Source organism: Anastrepha obliqua, chromosome 3 (genome assembly GCF_027943255.1).
Source record: "Anastrepha obliqua isolate idAnaObli1 chromosome 3, idAnaObli1_1.0, whole genome shotgun sequence".
In the NCBI taxonomy this organism is placed as follows: domain Eukaryota; kingdom Metazoa; phylum Arthropoda; class Insecta; order Diptera; family Tephritidae; genus Anastrepha; species Anastrepha obliqua.
Genome location: NC_072894.1, coordinates 2611189 through 2635425, shown reverse-complemented (window position 1 = coordinate 2635425; position 24237 = coordinate 2611189). Strand labels below are relative to the sequence as shown.

At 37.5% G+C, this 24237-nt stretch overlaps 2 protein-coding genes across 2 annotated transcripts in view; one reads left to right on the top strand and one right to left on the bottom strand.

Moving 5' to 3' along the window:
- LOC129240786 (uncharacterized) overlaps positions 1-4957 on the bottom strand; it is a 49666-nt gene extending 44709 nt beyond the window's left edge. The window contains exon 1 of the mRNA XM_054876775.1: positions 4856-4957. Coding sequence (XP_054732750.1) covers positions 4856-4937 — 82 coding nt within the window. The 5' untranslated portion in view covers positions 4938-4957. The remainder of the gene's footprint in view (positions 1-4855) is intronic.
- Positions 4958-21742: 16785 nt separating this feature from the next.
- Positions 21743-23658, top strand: LOC129242603 (isovaleryl-CoA dehydrogenase, mitochondrial). Its single transcript, XM_054879348.1, has 3 exons — positions 21743-22114; positions 22199-22324; positions 22588-23658. The coding sequence occupies exons 1-3, from the start codon at positions 21888-21890 to the stop codon at positions 23504-23506; spliced, it is 1272 nt and encodes a 423-aa protein (XP_054735323.1). The 5' UTR covers positions 21743-21887; the 3' UTR covers positions 23507-23658.
- The last annotated feature ends 579 nt before the right edge of the window (positions 23659-24237 follow it).

Below are 24237 nucleotides of genomic sequence, written 5' to 3'. Positions count from 1 at the left end.
TTAACAAAGGGCGCTCGGCCGCTCCGGAGCCGATAGCAAAACTTTAAATGCGTTTTTCTCAAAACTATGTTTTTCAAACTGGTGAACACTGTAACTTAAAAACCGCTACGTATATTTCAATAAAATTTATACAGCTTTTGAAAAACATAAAAAACTTGTGCCTGATCGAAGGATTTTTTTTTTTCAAAAATTTCGATTTTTTTTAACAATTAACTGTTGGTTTTTTTCTCTAAAATCTGGAAAAAATTTTCTGAGGCCGCCATTTTGTTCATTTTGAAAAAAAAAAAAGCTTCGATCAGGCACAAGATTATCTATTAATAAAACTAATTTTTCTTGTCCGATTGGTTTTAGATGAATCTGCAAGGACTTTTGATGTTCACCGCAAGGGACTTCTGGAGAAACGGGCTTCACACAAACAGCGATAACTTTTGCAATTATTAATTTTTTTTTTTTTGGAATTTTGGTGAAGTCAAGTTAAAACATGATGTTTTTATGCTATGTTTTTATTTTTGTTAAATAAATTAATTAAGTAGCAAAAAAAATTCGTGAAAATCATCATTTTTTCGGGCCTCTGACTACCCCTAACCCCTTAATGTACAAATGATGTAGGCCTCTATTCAAGTGAACCAATGAATCAAGCCCAGTATTAAAACTGCTGAAGTTTTACTACTGCGAAATACCCTTCGGTGGCATACTATTTTGATTCACGTTTATTTTTGAGCAAAGTAAACTCTTCACTTGAATTATCAAAAACCCTTGTGTTACTAGATGAAATGCGGTTGTTTTAAGAACCATTTCTTCCATAAAAATTATTGCCTCTAATCAAGTGGCTTGCGTGCAGATGGACTTTAAATTCAATTTTTTTTTGTGCAAATATGGATGTATAATAAGCATTTTTAGTGAAATCAAAAATTAACTCATGCCTTCGTCAATCGCGTAACGGTGTTTTGCAAACTTTTGACTTGGGAACAGTTTTACAACCTTTGACTTTGGAGTTATGCGTATTGTCTGTAATTGAAAACATTAAAGTGTTTCTTCGATATCTCGCCGCTCTATTTATGTCTGCACCAATCCATTCACCAAAGGTCTTAGATCTCATGAGAGCCGCTAATTTTAAAACAAATACCAAACATACCACAGTAAGTGATCTAGTGCCTAGTGCTCGCTTCGGTGTCTAATTCATTTCGTGAATACAGATGTGCGCATGCATGTGTGCACATATGAATGTGGGTAAGTCAGTATTTAAGTGATACTTGCGGATATTGATATTATGTATTTTTGTTTTTGGTTTATTAAGAGTATGCGGTTTTTCACATTATTAGATATTTTATGAATTGACGCGAATAACAAAGTGCACGTCACTTTACCACATATGCAAACATGTATGTATGTTTGTGTGATTGCCTACAGCTCCCTCTCCCATCTTTTACCACAAGCGCAATGTTCAGTTGAAGTTGTTCTATTGTTTATGTTGTGATCTTTTGTTTGCGCTGAGAGCAAAAAACCAGTATGCAATAGTGAACTACTCGTAATCACCTTTTAGATAAAAAGCCGGTCACGTATAGGGATACACAACAGCGCACTTGTATAAAATATGTAGAGATGTATGTATGTATAAGTATATATATAGATATGCATGCCATTTGTGCATTAAAAAGCAAACATTCAGCTTTTTTGTGCGATTCATAATTAAACGAGCGAAGAAATAACAAAACAGAAACGATTGGCAAAAATAAAAATAGTAGAAGTACGAGTATATGCAGTCTTAAGACTTCCAGCTTGTCTTTTTAATGTCGGTCCAAGCGAGCAAGTGATTATAATTTTATTGGCATTTAAAAAAAATGTTAATTTTTTTAAAGTCTAGTATTGCAATCGTTAAGTCTGGGACTGACAGCCACTAATAAGCGGCCATACAAGTGACTAATTACCAATTCGCATAGATTTTAGTGTGGCGCAAATAATCGCTTAAACTGGCATTATGCGCTCGACTGGTACATTTGCGCAAATGTATCCAAATAATTGATGCTTTTCAAAAATTTATTCAAGAGAACTTTGCTCGGACAAAGTAATGCGCAAAGTTGTGCGTGTGACTTCATAGTTTTGCTTTTTCTGCAATCGAATAGGCGGAAAAGGAGTATTTTGAATCTACATAAGCATAATCAATAGGTGTTGAAAGTAAAAGGAGGACATGATGAGGGTATATTCGATATTAGCTCTTTTTTTAGAAGATCAAAATGGAAATTTCGTATTACGTATTCTGCTGTCTGTGAATTCATGGCAATCATATAATATTAGCAATGACAAAATAGCTGATGATCACTGAACTATAAAAAAAGAAAAGTACGAATGTCTATTTGAAAAATTGGACATATCGAAAGGAATATTATAGCATTTATAGCAAATTTAAATATTAAACTTAAAACTTTACTCATAACCAACTTCGTATAAATTTCACTGCAAAAGTTGTTAACTTCACATATGTCACCAGGTTTGGCCTTCGAAATTGGCAGAGTAATTTCAGTTGCCATGCCACCGGGAACTCGACAGCAGAATTCTGGCCGTTCATTTCACACGTATTCACACACTCGCCCAATCAGTCGTTGTTCAGACGGCAACGAAGCACGATGAGCGAAGATGGTGCTGATTGTTTTCATATATCACCAACACAATCTCAATTTTTTCGTAAATGAACCGCTGTCATGCCCCTGGTTACGTCAACCAATCAGCTGATTCTTTCAAATTCGTTCACAACCGGACGTAATTTTTTCACCACACCCTATGGTGTGTTCGCCGCTGTTATTAATCATTACCAGAATACCGGTTACTAGAAACGATAACAATATATCGCCATTTTTAACAAAAATGCCACTAAAAAGTGTACTATTATCTTTAAAACTAAATAGTCACGGAAATATTGTCGAATGATTTTTATGCGCTGATTCTTGAATTTCACAATTCTTTTGGGCAAAGTGTTTTTGTTTCAGTTCAAGTGCATCTGGACGTATTAAGAGTTAACAATTAACCTAATTTAGCCTGACTTCAAAATATGCGACGCAGACGGCATCTGTTCGGCATCTGTTCAGGTTGAAAAAGCTAGACAAATCGTCTTACGAAGCACGGTCTAGGGAAATTTCTAAGAAAGTTTTCTCAAGTTCTAAAATCAAAACCAAATTTCTAATTTTCAACTAGAAAATAAAATGATTCTAAACTATTAATATGGCATTTGAATAGGAAATTTAAAGTCAAAAGAAAATTTTCTCTGCTAGCAGTATATGTGCGATTCTGGAAACAATTTTGTACCCAGGTAAAGATATTGAAGAGTTGGATAACACAGTGTCGCAAAAATGAAGAAGTCTTCAGCAGAATTTGAGTCTGTCATTTTATGTTTTGAAGGCGCTGATCGCGAATCTGGGTTTTGTTTTTCTCTAACACGTCAGGGTTATTTTTTTTAATTTTTCGCTTGATGGTAGCTACCCTTAGTTTTTTTATAAATGTCTGAAGAAACATGTTTACATAGCACCCCACTTAGTTTTTCGAATTCAGTTTATAATTCAGTATTTTTTGATGCTCATTCGTGGAGTTTCGTTACGGCTCTCTGCAGTAACTGCCATAATTCGATCACGATTTTTGTCTAATGCTCGTTGTGAAACACTCGCTCAGTTTTTTGAACATTTGCTGGTATTTCTCGATCAGGAATTGGTGTATCATCAAATTCAATGCACTGCAAATAAATGCTCGCAAATGATATTGACAGTGAATGGAGATTCAGACAAAATACTCGTACTACCATCACTTAAATCTATCACATCTACGTAGATCCCAAAGGGTAACACGAAAGTACAAAAGTTTCTCATACATACATCGCTCATGTGCGTCATTGTGTCGAAGAAAGCCTTTTAGCTTGCAGATGTGAATTTTTTGATTCTTTTGTGTCCAATTGAACAAGGACTTACATATGCATTTTCACAACACTTTTCTTACCGATTATAGCAATATCTAATAAAAAAAAAGATATCCGTACAAAAGCCTTTAACTCTTACTTTTGGAACAATCACTCAAAAAAGGAGTACTTCAAAACATCGCGTACGTTTGGTAAATCAAGCTCGCAGAAGTCACTTGGTATTCCAAAAACACTATGAATGGATGGATGATAAACAATCTAACTCCAAATTTAAACAACCAGTGGAGATTGCAAACGACTCCGAGCTGGATATCGGGTTGAGGTAAAATGGAACCAGCCAAAGTTAAACGCATGCTTTCAACTGCTTAAATCAATCAAACATATAAAATCACGCTGTATTATTTTTCACTAATTTCAATAAGTTTTCTACAACAATTTTAGAATTATCGGAAGCCTGCTTTTGATTTTAGAACTATGTTCTCTTCTAGAATATATTTCTGCTTTACGCTAGGTCGAAAAAATCGATGTACCCTAATGTACATACAGACATATGTATATTTGAAACTCATTTAACAGTATTTTAAATTTCGAAGAGCATGCAGGTGGGTACCTATTTTATTATCTACTTAGAATATTCATAACTTGTACATACTTATTTAGGTATGTAAGGTGCATGCGTGTGCATAACTCAATAATTTATAGGTATCTATGAGTAATTTTACTTTCATTGCAGTGAAAAATAGATTTTGAAAAGGAAAAAAACTATTTGGTGTGTAAAATATGTATTTAAAATATAAGTGAAAGTATTTGGTATATGTGTACATACATAACATATGTATGCACGCTTGTGGAAATCGACCACTTGATTATCAATGCAACACTGCGCGCACAACGCTGCGTATGCGTAATCAAAATGATCTGCTGTAAAGTATACGCCGCAGAGGTTATGCGTACCTTCGTCCCAAGGATGGTGTTTAGGTCGGCGAGACTTGCCGTTGCGCTTTCTCTGCTTTTTCTCTTCCTGTTTCTCCTCCATTATCTTAGTTGACCAGTTGAAAATTCTTGAAATTTGAGATTACTGTTGGCTCGCTGAATTGTGGTTTTTTTGTATTTGCTACTCAGACACGCACACACAATTAAATATTTTACCTGATTGTTATGCGATTAAGTATTTTCGCACGATTATTTTTTCGCGTTTCAATTTACAGGTATTTTACGAAAATTACGTACGTAAGAATGTGTATGCATATGTCTATTAATTATGGATTTATGCAAACGCGCCGATTCTTTGTGAATTTCGCATAAATTTATTTTTACTCGTTTTTTCAATTTAATTTTGCAGATGATGCTAATTTTCCATTCGCTCTAGTCTATGAGCGGGAATTCATTTGCAGTTCTCCAATGGAGAGCTTTCAGTTGCGCTTTTCGCTGCGTCGCCGTCACCACAGAAATTGCGTTATTTTTGTCAAATTTCAAATAAATATACACACATATGGATATACATATACATGTATTCCGCGATCACACACTTTCCCAAATAGTATTATATTATATTTTTACTTTATTTTTTATCGCTCTTTTTGGGTTTTTGTTTTTGTTTTAGCACGGTGATTATTTTTCTTTTTCTCGAGTTATTTTTAATGTGATGATTTAAATAATCATTTTGTTGGCTTTTCATTTGGCACAATTTTATTGGTTGTTTGCTATTTCTTTCATTGCTAGCTTTAGCATTGAACAAAAACAAAAAACCGTAAATTTAAAAAGACTAACTGAACGAACTTTTTTATGAAACGTAAAAACTACACAAAAAGACTGTTATATTATTTTAAATTTGATAAACACGCGTGTTCAGAGACTTGCTCAGCTCCCACTCAGCGTAGCGTTTAAACGCCGACTAATCGGCTGCTGGATGTGTTCAGCTGCATTAAGTTGTGTGCTCCCATCAATAATCGTATTAACTGAAGCCGGGCCGTTCGCTCACAGTTCCAGTTAATGTCGTTGCTGTAGCTTTCATACTGCTCTATGTCGTCGTTTTCGTCACCGTTATCGCCACCGTCGACGTCACTGCTGCGTTTTTATTTTAACTCTTTGAAGTTCCGTCGGTCGGTGTCTTTCACTATGACTCTTTAAGCAAACTCAGGCTTTGTTTGGTTTTGCAACACTCGCTTTAGTTTACTTTTGCCTGTGGTTCACACTGTCGGTTAACTAAATTTTTTGTTTAGTGCGCACAATCACTGCTAAAATTTGTCGAAATATTTTCTATTACTGAACGGAGCGGAGCGTTCATTCCAACGTGCGTCCGTTCGTCGTTCGTTGTATTATAAATCTGATGGGGCTGGCAGACCAGCGGCCGCTATTTGCAGTAGTCGCTGTTGCTATTGTTGTCATTGATCGTGCCAGGCGACGATCATTGGAGCTCTGCGATTTTTCACATTTCCATTTCTCTACGAAAAAAAAAATCACTCCGCGCCTGGCCGCCTAGATTTCTATTCACCATTTTGGACTTTTTCGGTCGTAAGAATATTCGTGTGTTGGTTGGCTCGTCGCTCTGCTGAGCAGCTCCGCGCTTCTTAGCTGTCGCAACAACGTCACCACCAGTGGACACGATTTTATTAAATTTACCTTAAAACAGACAAACACACTAGTAAGCACACGCATTTGCACACATACATATGTACTAGCTTACAGATACAGCGAACGCGACTCAGTACAGTCCATTTTGCTCTGACATTTCGAATATTTCCGATGGAAAAAAATCGAGCAACCGTACCACACAATATTTTATGGACCCGTGGTGGCCTTCGTCGTTTTCAAATATATAGGAAACGGCTATCACTGCACTCGTACTGTCAACAAATTCACTTTATTAAAGTGGAAACAGTACTCAAAGGGAACGTATGCGTATTAATGCGTGAACTGCAACGGGGATTAGCGCAGGCATTGCCGGTGAGCAATTTCGGCCTCGCCTTTCGACAATGACAACTAATTTAAAACGATCAGTCGATGTTTGCGATGCATTCAAAATGCGTTTTATTTATAGTAGTTTCAAGTAAAATTTTAATTCATTTGCTTCTCTACAGAGCGGTGACCGCAACACACCTCATTGCATTCACAAGAATTCACATACTAAATATCCACACAGCGCACAGACTGCACTCTTATCAGTTATTTATACAACATAGCGAAGTAACGGCATCAGTTCGACAGTATTCAACGAAGAGGAATAGGTGCAATTAGTAGCAACAATTCAACAGCAACAGCAACAGATGAACAGCTAAAATTGTGCTCTGCCCCTTGTTACTTGTGGTTGTTTGTTGTGGACAAACTGTTGCCAAATTTCAAGAAAATAAATATAAATACTTCTGAGTAGGAGAAATAGTGTAATAAAAAAGTCACTAACAACTAAATACATACATACAATTGGCACACATACAAGCACGAAAAGATCGCACATAACTAAGTACTGTAATACTTTGTATGTATGTATGTACATATACCTGAGAAAGAGTAAAAAATTGTAATGTCGCATCCCAGTTGGAAAATTTGTTTATACCTTATAAGTCGACTTTGCTCCACGCTCCGTTCGTTTTCGTGAGCCCATACCCTCATATTATTCGAGATGCCTGCTTATCAATTTCAATATCAATATATACAGTCTCGACGATCTATTGTGTCTTTATCGTGCGTGTTTGATATTATTCAAGGTGCTGTGGATGTCCCCTCCCTTCTGGAGCGAATCTATCTTAATACCCCATTTAGAGCGTTTCGCAATTTAGATTTTCCCATATTGAAAAATAGTTTTATGCCGATTCGGGGTCGAAAATGGTTTTTATGAGGAGCTTTTTCATGGAAAAAATACACCCGGAGGTTTGCCATTACCTGTCGAGTGAGATTGTCTGTATTCTAAAGACTCTTCCATTAACCTTCTTATACTTATAAATAATTTAATTTATTATCTTTTTTATAGTTTCTTATCTTCTTTCTTTTTGTATATGTATTAGTCTGTAAGACAACTTTTTTTGACTAATTTTCACTGCAATAAATAAATGAATAAATAAAAATAAGAAAAAGATTAATAAAGAAATAAAAATATAAAAAATGGAAATAAAAAATAAATAAATAAATATAAATTTGAAAAAGAAAATAATAAATAAATAAATATTTATTTAGAATTGACTTCTGCCATTTGTGGGAGAGGCTTTACAATTGTTTTTTGCAGTATCTTTACTTTGTTGCTGTCCCACTTTTGACAGACGTTAGATAAAAAAATGTTCAACTATGTAGAATGAGCTTGATTTCGCTCGAGAATCATATCAAAATAAGTCGTTCAGCAATGCCCAAAATAAAAAATTTAATTGAAAAGCCTGAGTCGATTGGCTGTGTACAGAACACAAAAGTACCAGTGCACGGACGTTCAATTAAAAAATATTGCTGCCATTGAAGAAGAAGGTTAAAATAGAGCTCACCGTCGATGTGTATCGAGATATTTTCACAACGTTTTTCGACCAACTATGGGATACGGTATGGATATTGATGATATGTGGTCTCATCAAGAGGGTGCGACATGCCACACAACCAACGAAACAATAAATTTAAGGTAAATGAAATTACCGAGAAGAATAATGTCACTACATTCCGCAACAATTTGAGCTATTCGGACTATTTTCTGTAGAGCTACCTGAAAGATGGAGTTTAAATGAAGCGACTATGTCGCTAAAGAACTCAGAATAATTTACTATTTCTAACACATTAATAAATAAAGCCAGGAGAACCAAACGGATTTCATACTTCCATACGAGTGTACGTATGCACGTACAAGTAAGTATATTCAGAAGAAGCGTGAAGGGATGATTTTTTCATATTTGCTTTCCTATGCTGCGTCTTATTGAGGATAACTTGAGCAACCTCTCGAAATTTTATTATTTGCATGTCTTAGCTGAGTAGAGTTTTGAAGTATTTGGTTAGTTTCGATATTAATTTTTTTCCGCCATTGCGTTACGACTCATTCTTTTGCCTTTTGAAAGACTACAGTAGACACCATTGGAACGTATGAGCATTGAATTAACCCTGAAATAAGTTGAAAAACTTATCAGCATAAAAAATATTAGACTCATAGGCTTCGATGTAGTTTATCTCAACAAAATGAAAACAATTTTATTTTTTTATTCCTATATCGAAGATCGGGCCTTCTCCTCCAATTTGTTAGAAAAGCAACTTTTTCTATAATTTGGCTTCGAAACCAGACGCACTGGGTGGTAGTCACGCACAAGTCCACTTGACTGCGGTGGGTATGAGCCAACTCGGAATGTAAATTCTTAAACATGTCTCGATGCCGCTGCCATCTAGCGGACAAATATATTTCTTCTCATGCAACGAAAATATTCGTAATATTGTTACAAAAACATAGATGCGCCTTAAATCCAGATGGCGAACAAAAGTGGGAAAACCAATAACACTTTTATTGGCGACCATAAATATCATTAAGACGGCTACTCAGAAACAATTTAGATGGTGACGACATAATGATAATGGATAATGCTTCCGGGACTACACAAACTCTTTCAAAAGCTTACATTGAGCACCTAAAGAAAAAGTTTACACATCTGGCGCAAAATAAATGCGCGCTTGCGGAAAGCGACCCAAAGCAAACACTATTTCTTTTATGTTTTAGAGGAGAAACGTCGCCATGTCTGGCACATGCACACAGTCGTTAGGACAGTCAGTAATAGACAGTGATTCAGGACTCAGTTAGACAGAGTTGTTGTAGAGAATTGTTGGCAAGTAACCATCGGGTGCAGACTTAAAATAAGCGAGGAAGCGTGTAGACGAATCAAGCAGAAGATAAAGTGCTGAAAATAAAGCCAGCAATTGTGTTGCCATTAGTTTCAGACTTTTATTTAACAACCCAGTTATCGTAACGTACTAAAATCCTAACAGTCTATATTCTGGAAATTACGAGTTGGCCCCTAAATAACATTTTTGGCAATATCACAACTTCAGCGCGACCTATTGGACTCAAACAAATTAATAGACCTTCACAGTGGGCTTACATACATACATTCATTATAAGATGCAACCACTCCATTTACGAGATGTCCTGTAGCATGTCGATACAAGCCTTTGGCTAACCTGCAAAAATTATGTGCACCTACAGGGCCATCTAACCATGCACGCAGTTTTCAATTGCCTAAATATTCGCGAAAAAGACAAGAATTCTTTTTTTTTTTTCTTTGAAATGCTAAATTTCGATTTTATAAGTTTCTAATGAATATTTTCGACTGATTTTTGATGAATTCATAAGCAGATTTTAGAATCTGCGTTGATTACTAATTTTGGAGTATCCAATACGAGCAACCTTCGTACCACTCATGGAATCTATCACAGGATGGGTTGTTAACATTGAGCTTCATCAAATGAGAAGCTTGGTAAATGTTTCTTCACATTGAAAATAAAATCTTATTTGAGGAGTGAGTTCAATACTCATTTTGTACCGATGAAGCAATATGCCGCTACGACTACTTCAGATACAACAGCTCTGCTCTAGTCAGCCTAGTGCTATGATTTATATTCAAAAAGTTGCGCTCTTTTAGGAAGACAGCTTACAAACGTATTTGTAAGAGCGGCATTTTAACTTCAGTGATTATAGGAAAATTCTAGCATTTACTATAAACTTACATCTGCACATTTTTTTTTCGTCAATTAATTTATACCGAAATCCTTCGTTTATACAGAAGTTCTTTATTTATTAATCTCGTAAAATTTCCAAAGCGCAACTGTGTCTAAAAAATTCTATTTGATCCTCCTGCTGGTCCCTAGTCTGTGTTAAAACGTGCATATCGTGATGGAGTGGCCCAACACTAGTCCCTTTTATTTACATTTGGCATTTCGATTTTTATTTCTTCGGATGGTATTGTGTATGTTGTATTGTGTTGTGCTAAGAAAGTAATGACTACGAATTTGTTTGTTATTAATACAATATTGATTTTATTGGTCGTAATTAGTGTTCATTCCTCTCAACCGGAATTATATCTAAATTCTATGAGCACCATACGTATGCTCATACATACCATACTATATATGTATGTCGATATGGACAAGTGCATGTGCATGTACAGTAAAATCTCGATTTTTGAGACTAATTAAAAACACAAGCTGTGCGTCCAAGTCTGTTTAAATAAAAAATGCGTCTAATTAAATAAAAAAAAAAATTAAAAAATTAGGTATTATCCTTAATTAAATTGAAAATAATTTTAAGTTTTTTAATTGTTTTTTCAAGCTAACCGCTTCATTTTTCTTCTTCTTCTTGATTGGCGCGATAACCGCTTACGCGATTTTGGCCGAGTTTAACAAAGCGTGCCAGTCGTTTCTTTCTCCTGCTAACTGGCGCCAGCTGGACACACCAAGTGAAGCCAAGTTCCTCGCAACCTGACCCTTCCAACTGCTGCATTACATAGCTCATATATGGACACTGTAGGTTTGCCATTTTCCATTGCCCATTGGATACAAATGCTAAGTGGTATTATTGCATCATCTGCTCTAACTTTATTTTATTTATTTACTTATTTCTTCAGCCTACAGGATAACTTTACAGACTATTTCTAATATAAGACAGAGAATACACGTAATGTATTTATTTTTTATTTTCAAGAAGTCGAATAATGAAAATATGTACATAATTCAATTACATACTTACACCAAAAAAAATATGCAAGCTTACCTCTAACTAACTAAAATATAGAGTTCAATAGTACAGAAAATTGTTTCTTCGAACATGAGAAATCTAGAAAGTTAGAATTGGAATTCTCACTAAAATCACAAAGGGAACGTTGAATAGAATAATTCCGATCATAATCTGTATAGAAATTAAAAAGATATTAAAAAGGGAATTAATGCATTGAACGGAAAATGGGCAATCAATGTCATCTTTAATAATATTGAAAAGGGACAAAAAAGCAAGATCTTCTATTTTTTAAAGACTTCAAGTTTATCAATGGCAATGTGTAAGATTTGAGATCAGAAAATTGTACTGATCTTAGTATAAGTTTCAGAGAAACCTTTCGATCCCGTCGGTTAAATATTTGTGGTATTACCACCAAATAAAGGCGGCGTATCCCAACCTGGACGGCGTATTCCAACCAACGAATGCAGCAAATAGCAATTTCAGGGTATAAGGGTCCGTCAAATTGGAGCTATTCCGTCGTATTCGTACAAAGCCTAAGGCAGAATATGATTTCGATAACCTCTATACAACCTCGCCATCACCTCAATCCAACGTCTGCAAAGCAAAATCCTGCGGAGTTTAGTAAACAGGCCATAATATAAAAAGTTTTCCAATAACAGGTATTATTTTGAATGTGATTCCGCTATCGAGAGATGATTAACGATTTTTTATGGCCGAAATTGGATGGTATTGATCTGGACAACGTTTTTTTTCAACAAGACGGCGCTACGTGCCACACAAGCAACGAAACCATTGATCTTTTGTGGGAAAAGTTTCCGGACCGTGTTACCTCTCGAAGAGATCTTGTGATTTAACTTTTTTCTTTAGGGCCACGTGAAAGAGAAGGTCTACGCCAACATCCCAGGGTCGATTTAAGACCTCAAAGATGGAATTCGTGAGGCTATAGAACATTTCATGAAAAGAATATTGTCCTGTAAGCGTAATAAGAAAAGAGCGTAAGCGTATAAAAAATAGCATTTTTCTGTGAATACCAAAATAACACCTCTTCTTGGAAAACTCTTTATAAGGAAAAGTGGCTTTCATCATGATCTTGATAATCTTCACATACCAACTGGGACTGAACTAAGAAAACAATTTTCCATTGGTCGCAAACAGTGACTAAAAATCATGTTAACAATGCAGACTCCAACTTACTTTGGCTAAATTCTTCTCAAAGCTCCCTTTAGACAACGGGAGCTAACCTTATGGAGAGCGAATAGTGATTATATTGTAAAATGCAAGTTAAATTATCAAATGAGAATTGAGTTTTTATATACTAGGTGCAATTATACAAAGCTTCTAAAAAAAGAATAAGAATCGTTAATAAATTATATATAAATATATAAATTATACTTATATATTTATAATATGATCAGCAGCTTTGCTGTATGAAACCACATTTCATTTCTTTGCGTTGAGGAACAAAATATTCTCGGAACAGCATTGCTGAAGTGCAGTAAGATCAGGCTGCAGGTTATGGCAATCAATTAAATTACGTATCCGCCGATAGATTTTGACATCGTCAGGAAATTAGCACATTGCTGAGGTAAATCGTCTATGAACGAGAAAAACAGCAGTGACCCATTGATGGTGAGGTCAGATTTCTTAGGATCTACTTCCACTAAAAGCTTCCGCCCGATTAACGTAGGTAGATGAAATGGCTAAAGAGTCAGTCTGGCACTCCCCAAGTAGCACTAAAGCGACGTTTTGATGAGATCTACAACAGGTGCATATCTACAGCCAGCCAGACCAGTTGTAACTGAAAAGCTTGGTGGGATTTAGGTTTGCACACTGCCCCTGGCTGTGGAAGAAAGGAGCACACAGTGACCTTAATAGTCTAGCTGGCAAACTCCTCACATTTACAGAGAAAGTGCTCAACCGTTTCCCTCTCTGAAAGGCACCCACAGTTTCTGCAACTGGGGTTAAATGATAAACTTAGCTTTTCCGCGTGTATGCCGAGCGTCGCATGACATTGCGTGGAGTCCCAAGGACTTTCTGAGTCCTCCGTCTATTGTACTGGGGCCAAAGGGTTTTCGAAATACATAGCACATGAGCAAATCTAGCTCCAACTTTTCTGCGCTTTCTTGAGAAATAAGTTGTGCAATTCCCCTTTCTCAATAGCCATGGGGATGCCGATAACCTGGTAGGGGGTCTTTGAAACCGATACAGTCCCCTTCCTGGCAAGCTCATCAACAATTTCATTTCCCCCTATGCTCCTATGTCCTGGAACGCAGACCAGAGTAATATTTCCTGTACACCCAAGAGATTTCATCTCATCCTTAAAGGAGTTGACTAGTTTGAATCTACGTCAAGGCATCGTCAAAGCCTTGATCACGGCTTAACTATCGGAATAAATGTTAGCTCCCACGTTCCCTAAGTATTTTGCATGCCTGCAGGATCGTAAAGATTTCTGCCTGAAAAATACTAGCACTATTCGGCAATTTTAAGGAAATAGATAAATTGCCTGATTTAGAGAAAACCCCTGCTCCGACTCTCGATTCCATCTTGGAGCCGTCAGTGAAGACGGAGGTGCTACTTTCGGTGTAGATATTCCCCTCGTGTTTTGTTCCGCTCGATTAAAAAACATTTGATTCCGTATATGGAGAGCTTACGTAAAAGAATGAAATGATTGATTTTGTCAAAAGCTTTAGAAAAGAGTGTATATATGACATCAACATGATATTTCTGTACACGAAATTAAAAATTTGATTCGTTATAAATAAAAGATTAGAGCTTGTATATCTATTAGGGAGAAACCCATGCTATATGCAAAAGGGATCTTTCTTGCATCCAATTTATGAAGTTGTGTTCTGGAGAAACTTCTTCTACAAATTTAGCAATCGTTAAAAGGTTTTAGTTTTCTTCCTCGGCTTAGCCACCAACGTGGAGCAAAAAACAAATTAATTATTAATATATACTAAATATCCCACAAAGCAATGCAGACAAATAAAAGAGCCACGCATAAATACTTAAAAATTGAACTGTAGTGATGGACCGTCGCGTTTAGCGAGCTTGTACTGTATCTATGCGCTCGTGTAGAGTATTCATAATGTTGCGTATACGTAGAGTGGTTCCATGATTCAAACCTTTATACTTATATATGTAGAGACTTTTAGAAATAAAAAAGTACAAATATTTTATATTTTACAGCGAGGCACGACACAAAAGCATAATTAGAGCAATAAAAGCGCGTACACAGGTTGAAAAAGTAATAAAGACACGAAAATATTAAACGGAAACACACAGACATTCCGAAACATTGAGTGGCAATACGACTTGATAGTGAAATCCGAATGTGTTGTAATTGGAAACAGAAGCAATCGACATACATACGACACGTACATACAATTAAACCACTGTATTTACAGCCAGCCAAATGCACTTACACACCCGCCTGTAACCCTTGCAACTTGTGCCTCACACCGATATCCACAACACTCTTTTATTTACATAAGTATTCCCTCGATACGCTTTTCACCAGCGCCTTCGAATGTTAAGATAATTTTCAGTTCCTCAGCATAAACGTGCGTTTCTTTTTGCATCTTCAGGCCGCACATATATTGTACATCATTGTCCAAAATAAACTCATTAAAAGCCTTTATTGATTTCGGCAATTTTATACTTTTATACTTATATGCACTAATTTTGTTATTGTAACAGCGTAAACTATACCCCATGTTTTTTTATGGAATGAGGTCCCGGCCGGATATAAACCCGTGTTGCTACGGCAGCGTAGAACCGACTCTCATAGGAAAGTTCTGATTTGTTGTCACCAACTTCACTTACTCCAGAATAACAAAGCTCGCCCATCCTTTTAGAATATTAATCAATGTACATGGGTGGGCGCAAGTGCATTTTCTGCAATCTTCTAACTATACACATACTAAAGCCAAGGCATTCTACACTACTGCACTATTTCAAAATGAATTCAATGCCAATTGTTCGCGTAATCCTTGAGCTTGGGCCACGACTTAATTGCTTCCTCATCACTATTTCACAGCACTATAAAGCAAACCGATTGCCGAGCGCGTATCCTTCTAATTTCATTCATTTATGTTAGTGTGTGTGTGTACATACACATAATCTATTTTTTTATCGAATCCTCACTGCAGCGATGCGTCCATTACTCAGACGAATTGCATGACGCGAGTCCAACTAAAATATGATTTTAAATTTGTTTTTCGACAGCCCGCGAACGCAGCGCCAGTTCTTAGCCTGCTTGGTTATGGTATCCTTTTGCCACTTTGCGGTGTTGTTTTGTTTGGTCTTTGATTGTTTTTGTTACTGCCGCATTTTTACTGTAATTGTACTGTGTCGGCATTCTTAGCTTGCACTTCATGTAAATGTTGTGATGGTCATATGTTGAGCCATCAAAGTAGCTCCGCTACTTCAGCTCATGTTGTTGAGTCATGCGCACGTTAGTTGCTCTCACTCGTTGTTGTTGTCCGATAAGCTCAAAGCACACGGAACACGGAAAACGAGGGAATCGCAGTTCACCTCCTTTCGCCGTCTATAGTCCTGGTGGGACATGGCACGCACCAAGTAAATAATATATTTTGAAGCTAAAAATAGATTTGACTGAGGTTTGATTTTTTGTAAACATGTGCGATGTACGTACATACATGCACACAACCTCACATATTTTGTGAGTATGCGCTTGTTAGATATTGTGAGTTGTTGTTGCAGCCATTTGTTGTTCAAACATGGTGTTAGCCATTACCAGCTGACTGCGATTCTTGTCCTACAAATTAACATCCATTACATGTCCGGCTGCATTGTGGACAAACGGTTATGCGGTTCAAAGGGGAACTGAGGTCGCAGACAAACATGTGTATGTTGGAACAATTTTCAACAAGCAACTCCATGTAAATATACTCGTATATATATATAATTTGCGCTTACACCCTTTTTGGGTGTTTGGCCGAGCTCCTCCTCCTATTTGTGGCGTGCGTCTTGATGTTGCTCCACGAATGGAGGGACCTACTGTTTTAAGCCGACTCCGAACCGCAAATGGTTTTTGTTAGAAACTTTTTCATGGCAGAAATACACTCCTAGGCTTGCCATTGTCTGCCAAGGGGCGATCGCTATTAGAAAGAACTTTTTCTGTCAATTGGTGTTTCATGCACGGAAATTCGAACATACGCAATTCCGAATGCTAGTCACGCACCAATCCATGCGGCTTCGGCAGCCGCCAACTTCGTATATAGAATTAAACAATACTCGTACATGTATAGATACAGCAATTTTGGGGCGTTCAAAAGCTAAGGTTACAACACTTTCTAGAAGTCTAAACGTTAAGTGATTTCCCAAGGGCTCTCGTTCACAGCAGGTATCGCGGTCTGTTGTGTTTGTGTTTTGTAACAGGTAGATCTATGTACATGGTCCAACTCGATCGCTTTAAGTGAATATTTTTTTATTTATTTATTTATTGAAAAGAGTAATAATTATAAATAATTATTCCACTTAAAGGTAAGAAAAAAAAGGAACAAGCACTGGCTGCTAAGGCCTTCGGCTATTAAGTGAATATTATACTGAATCATTTTCATCCGGACTTTCTCCAAAGTTTTTAATACTGTGCCACATAGAACACTTTTGTGTATGTAAATCGGGCTTTCATGCCTTTCCCTCAGTTTTTATAACATAGGCACTTGCTTTTCATTTGCCAGATACTCATTATACGCAGACTATTTGAACAGTTTGTAGGAATGAGAAACTTAGAGGAAGTACTTGCGCTTCAAGCCGACCTTAATAAACTCGCTTTTTGTTGTACATATTCGTGCATCTCTTTAAATATTAAAAAATGTTTTCCAATCATCATATAATATCTCTAATAATACCTTCCAAACTGTGGATAAGTTCAAAAACCTTGAAATAAATTTTGACTAGTCATCATACATATTATGTGGGGAAACCTCAAGACACCCACTACAAATTTCGCAAGCCTAATTTTGAACTCCTATCGGATCGTTATTATGCCACTGTCTGATCAGTCACTATTTACGTTTAACTGTCAATGCTCGCGTAAATTATTTCCAGTACAAACTCCTCTGAATTAAACAGCTCGTGTAACTGTTTCAGTCAAAGTTCTATAACTCTCTCAGTTCTCGTTTGTTATTTTCACACAAAATTACGGAAGCATTAACCTTTTCAAATATGCAAAAAACACAAAAATCGATCAAATGAGTATAAAGCCCCACTAGTACCAAGTAGCCCTTGCTAAATATTTTGGATTAGATGTGGAACCATAAAACCAGCTTACTTTAATATAAATTTATTTTAGGGAGTATAGGGCCTCGACAAGACTCAGTCTTATGTTGGTTTCGTTAATCTATTTTTGCTTTCTGGCAGGGTAGGTGATTAGCCTGCCGCTACCAGTCCTAAGTCCACTTGTTGCTTAGGAACAACACCTTCTAACTGTTCTGTCAGAAGGATCACACAGATGGTTGAGGACTTCGCTAAATTTTGGTGTGTCTGGGCTATTACCGCGATTGCCCGCTTCTTCTTGCTGACGCCACTGATGCACTGATGTAACTGTGTCTTTTTCGTTTTTTTTTTTTGCTTGTTTTAGCAGGCACAATGGAAGTAATGCGCGGACTTTTGTGCGGGAGTAAGGATTAGAAAGATGCATTTGTTTTTTTGCTTTTGATGTTTTTGTTTTAGAAACTAGAAAAGTAGGTAAGTTTGAAAAAGTGCGAGGACCGTGATTTACGTGGGATTTGAACCTACAACGTCTGAGATGGCAGGCTAGTGCAGTTACGCTAGACTACCGAGGCCGCCAATATAAATTGATTAGTATCTACATATTTTCCGCCTGGATTTTGAGGTCCTCAGATGAACAGCTGATACGGGTGGAATGAGTGATTTTATTCAATAATTACTTGCCTTAAAATTCAAACAAAAACTCTCAACGCAAAATAGTTTTCACTTTCAACACACATTCTAGATCCTGTATGATTTGGCCATAGCTGAAATCAAAACTTGAAAGTATTTACTTACCCTTACTCGTTCTTTTTCTTAATTGGCGCGATAACCGCCTGCGCGATTTTGGCCGACTTTAGCAAAGTGCGTCAGTCGTTTCTTTCTCGTGCTAACCGGCGCCAATTGGACACACCAAGTGAAGCCAAGTCCTTCTCCACCTGATATTTCCAACGCAGAGGAGGCCTTCCTCTTCCTCTGCTACCACTAGCTGGTACCGCATCGAATACTTTCAGAGCCGGAGCATCTGTATCCAATTCGGACGACATGACCCAGTCAACGAACCCGCTGGATCTTTATTAGCTGCACTAAGTCTGTACGACTCATTGTGCCATCGCCTACAATACGCGCCGTTGCTAACGTGCAGAGGTCCAAAAATCTTCCGCGGAACCTCAAATACTCCAAGCGATGCCTCATCGGATATTGTCATCAAGCTTCTGCGTTATACGAGGACGGGCATGATGAGAATCTTATTAGTTTTGTTCATCGAGAGAGGGCTTTACTACTCAATTGCCTACTTAGTCCAAAGTAACACTTGTTGGTAAGAGAGATTCTACGTTGGATTTTAAGGCTGACATTATTATCGGTGTTAATGCTGGTTCCTAGATAAACGAAGTCTTTTACAACCTCAAAATCTTAACTGTCAACAGTGTGGTGGGAGCTGATGGGCGAGTGCGCCGACTGTTTATTTGATTACAGGAGGTACTTCGTTTTGTCCTCGTAAACCACCAGACCCATTCGCTTTGCTTCTGTACCCAGTTTGGAGAAGGCAAAACTAACAGCGCGGTTGTTAAGGCCGATGAAGTCAATATCATCGGCATACGCCAACAATTGTACGCTCATATAAAATATTGTGCCTGAGCGATTAAGTTCTGCGGCTCGTACGATGCTCTCCAACATCAGGTTAAGGAAGTCACACGATTGTCTGAAACCTCAAAAAAAGAATCAAACGGCTCGAAGGGGTCCTTCCGAATTTTGACGGCATTGCAGGTGTGGAGCAACGTCATCTTGTATAGCCGTATTAGTTTTGCGGGGATACCAAATTCAGACATCGCGGCATACAGGTAACTCCTTTCCGTACTGTCGAATGCAGCTTTGAAGTCGACGAAAAGATGGTGTGTTTCGATTCTCCTTCCATGTGTCTTTTCCAAGATTTGGCGTATTGTGAATATTTGGTCGATGGTAGACTTTTCAGGTCTGAAGCCACACTGATAAGGTCCAATCAGTTGGTTGACGGTGGGCTTCAGCCTTTCACACAATACGCTCGCTAGAACCTTATAGGCGATATTTAGAAGACTAATCCCGCGGTAATTGGCACAAATTGCAGGATCGCCCTTCTTATGGATTGGGCAGAGCACACTTAAATTCCAATCAGCAGGCATGCTTTCATCTGACCATATTTTGCATAGGAGCTGATGCATGCACCTTACCAGCTCCTCGCCGCCATTTCTGAATAGCTCAGCCGGCAGTCCGTCGGCGCCCGCGGCTTTGTTGTTCTTTAGCCGCGTTATCGCTATTCTCACCTCGTCATGATCGGGTAGCGGAACGACAATTCCGTCGTCAACGATTGGGGTATCGAGATCTGGGACATGCGCGGTTGTCACTATTTAGCAGATTTGAGAAGTGTTCCCTCCATAATTCAAGCACACTCTGGATGTCAGTCACCAGATCGCCGTCTTTGTTCTTACAGAAAATCTTGTCTTTACTAACCTCATTTTAAAGTGACCTTTTAGTCTTTTCGCTTACTCAGCCATTCGTCAAACAAAAATTTGTCGATTGCGAAACTATAGCAACGTACCAATAATTTATTTCAATATTTGAGTTGAAAAATTTAGAACCTAACTACAAAATTTTAAAGAGAATATCAACTGACCTTTAAATATATCGGCCGGAGAGTTAAATAAGCGCTTTAGAGAACGAAAATACGTTTACCGCGACTATAAAATAGCCTGTAAAGTTATAGTTAAGGGGTAACATCACTGTAGAAATTTCAAAAAATTGATTTTTTTTTATAAGCTTAAAAAATTCTTTGAACCTTTTAAAATACAGAACAAAAAGTTTTATACGTTACCGAAGTTTATTTCATAAATGTTTTAAACTTTTAACCAAGCGTTAGTGACTGCTACCTAACGACTTCTCCAAATTTCCAAACTTTAAACGCGTTTTTCTCAAAACACGTTTTCTGAAATTGGCACGCAGCATAACTCAAACAATTTTTAATATTTTTAATCGGGTTTTTCACTACGTCTGTATAATAACCTTCTTAAGAGAAGAGCGTAGGGGATTTTCGATAGATTAATTTAAACGACTGTTATTATTATTTAAGTGCCGTTTTTTTAGTCCAAAATAGAGTTTTTTCCTTCAAATGCTTGCTAATTCCACAAAAAAAAAATATTTTTTAAATCCCCTACGTGTTTCTCTAGCTATTCTTATCTAGACTAAGAAAAAAAATGTTTCTTTGTTCCAGATTAAAATTTGCACCCCCTGTGCTGCGTGCCGCGGAGCTCCTTCAAGAGAAACCACATTACAAAAAAGTCTCCAATGCCGCCATTTTGTAAAATTTTTCGATCAAACTTTGTAGTTTTGTATTTTAGTATATGAGTAATTACTTCCCAAATCAGAGTGATTGCTTTCCCTTTCCTTCTATACAAAAAAATTCTTTAAAAATCGTGTTTATTTTACGCGTGTACAGTGGTGTTACCCCTTAAGTTGAGAAAAAGTTTACCTCCGGATCAACAGTACGTATCAGTGATTTTTCATATAATTTTTTGCTCTGAAAACTTTTTTTCACAATCATACGTTCTCTTACTATTGTGATGATGCAATAAGTAAGAAAATATTGAAATTTTTATTATTCAAAACTATAGTTAAGAATTTACTTTAAACCAATGTTTTTAATATTATTTTTATTTCTTTCGCTCCGCACTTCAGCAGTACAACATATTGTACAGAGCTACAAATACACTCTATATAAGTATGTAAATATGTGCATCGCTTGTTTTTGCGATCATTTAATATCTTTTGAAAAAATTAATCTGCCACGAAATGCGCATTCCACGTTTGGTTTCCAACCGTCACGAACTAAAATCTTTTTGTTGCTAACTTTCTGTACATTGAGCATTCCTGGCAACACTGTGCTGATAATAAGTCCGCTGTTAGGTAATCAACAGCTGTGGTGATTAGAAGTGTTCAGTTTACGTACTTTTCTGAAACTGCATTTCAACAATTCGTGTATTTTTAAAGTGTTTTTTTGCGAAAAGTACCTCTTTGTTTCCTATTTATTTATTTAATATGTCTGCAAGTTTACGTTTCTTTGCAAACTCTCTGTTAATTCGACTGCCGAGATGTGTCGGTGTGGGCTTATCTCAGCAGGCAAGGGGAGCCGCATGCTATCCAGTCAACGATAAGTTTTACGGCTTGAATGAGGAGCAGCAAAAGCTGCGGGATATTGCATTTAATTTCTTCCAAACAGAACTGGCTCCGTACGCCAAAGAAATCGACAAAAATGACAGTTTCACGTGAGAATTTTGGATAAAAAAATGTGGCAAGCGCACTGTGCAACGCATTTGCTTAATAAATATTTTTCTGTCTACTCGGCTTAGAGATCTGCGGTCATTTTGGAAGAAGATGGGTGAACTGGGCTTTCTAGGCATCACAGCTGAACCGGATTACGGAGGCACCGGTGGGACCTATCTGGATCATTGCATTATAATGGAAGAAATTTCTCGGTAAGCAAATCGTTATTTACACACATACACACATATGTACCTTAAAGGCCCTCATCTTTCTTAATAAGAGATGAAATGTTTTTCGAGCGCTTCGCAAATTTGTATATGGCATTGGCGGTAGGAAAATATCTGCCGGCACGTTCAAGATAATGATATTGTTGTATATTTACAACTTTATATAATTAAAAAAAAAACAGTTGTTTACATGCTATGTGTATGCTATAATTATAATTTCTATAACATATGTACGTACCTTTTTTCAGAGCTGCAGGCGGTGTCGCCTTGTCCTACGGTGCCCATTCAAACCTTTGCGTGAACCAACTCACCAAGAATGGCACAACTGAGCAGAAAGAGAAGTACCTGCCAAAGCTGTGCAGTGGGGAGCATATCGGTGGTTTGGCCATGTCTGAACCGGGTTCGGGTTCCGATGTGGTTTCTATGAAGCTACGCGCCGAGAAAAAGGGCGACTATTATGTACTCAACGGCACTAAATTTTGGATCACCAATGGTTCCGATGCTGACACCTTGATAGTGTACGCGAAGACTGATAGTGGCGTCGCTGATAAACATGCCATTACGGCGTTTATCATCGAGACTGCATGGGAGGGCTTTAGTGTGGCACAAAAGCTCGATAAACTTGGGATGCGGGGCAGCAGTACATGCGAATTGGTGTTCCAAGATCTCAAGGTCCCTGCAAAAAATATATTGGGGAAGGAGAACAAAGGTGTGTATGTGCTGATGTCAGGTTTGGATTACGAGCGCCTCGTGCTGGCTGCCGGTCCAGTGGGACTGATGCAAGCTGCTGTTGACGTATCTTTCGATTATGCCCATCAGCGCAAACAAAAGGGCAAACTTATCGGCGAATTTCAACTGATGCAGGGTAAAATGGCGGACATGTATACCACTTTGAGTGCCTGTCGATCGTACCTGTACACCGTTGCACGTGCCGCTGACACTGGCGTGCGCAGCTCTAAGGACTGTGCCGGTGTTATTTTGTATTGTGCAGAGAAGGCAACGCAGGTGGCGCTAGACGCCATCCAAATACTTGGTGGCAATGGGTATATCAATGAATATCCGACAGGACGCATAATGCGTGATGCCAAATTATATGAAATCGGTGCAGGCACCTCAGAGATTCGTCGTTGGCTGATCGGACGTCAATTGAATGAGGAATACAAGTAAACTGCAAGATGATCTATTCGCTGTGATCTGTGCCTTTAGGGAATCAATTTTACAAATTTACCATTGACGAACAGACTTTGTTGCATTTATTTTCTAATTGTTGTAATTGAATATTTTTTAATAAAGTCACTTATACAATTTATTTTTCAGAAGCCATCTCTTTTATTTATTGCGAATGATGAACCACCAAAATATTACGAAAAAAATTTAAATCTTCAATTTCTATTATATTTCTTATATCGTACTTTGAAGTACTAAGTAGTTCTCCTAACGGACACTTTTATCAATGCATACTACGAATCCTTAAGAATTAAAAAAAAAGTGCACTTGAGTGAACAACCCTCCCATAACATATTCACTTTTTTTACACATTTCTCTAAGCGATACCTCCCATAAGCAGCCAAATTTTTCAGTCCCTTAGGTGTCCGCTTAAAAGAGAGTACACTATTCACATATCCTGTTGACTCAAGTGGAGGGGGACTTAGTGTTACGACGAGTATTCATTTGAGTGGTTACCAGAGTTTGGGTGGTCACCACTGATGTCTAACATAGATTGCAGTGTTCTTGTCATAGTTTTTTATAACACCGAGCGGTATATTTTCCCATACTTTCAGGAGAGGAACTTTCACTTCATTTTTACTACTTACGTGGCCCTCACGTAATTTGCTCTACATGTACGGCCGCAGGTGCTCAATGGGTTTAGTTCGAGACACTGTAGGACGCGGGAGTAC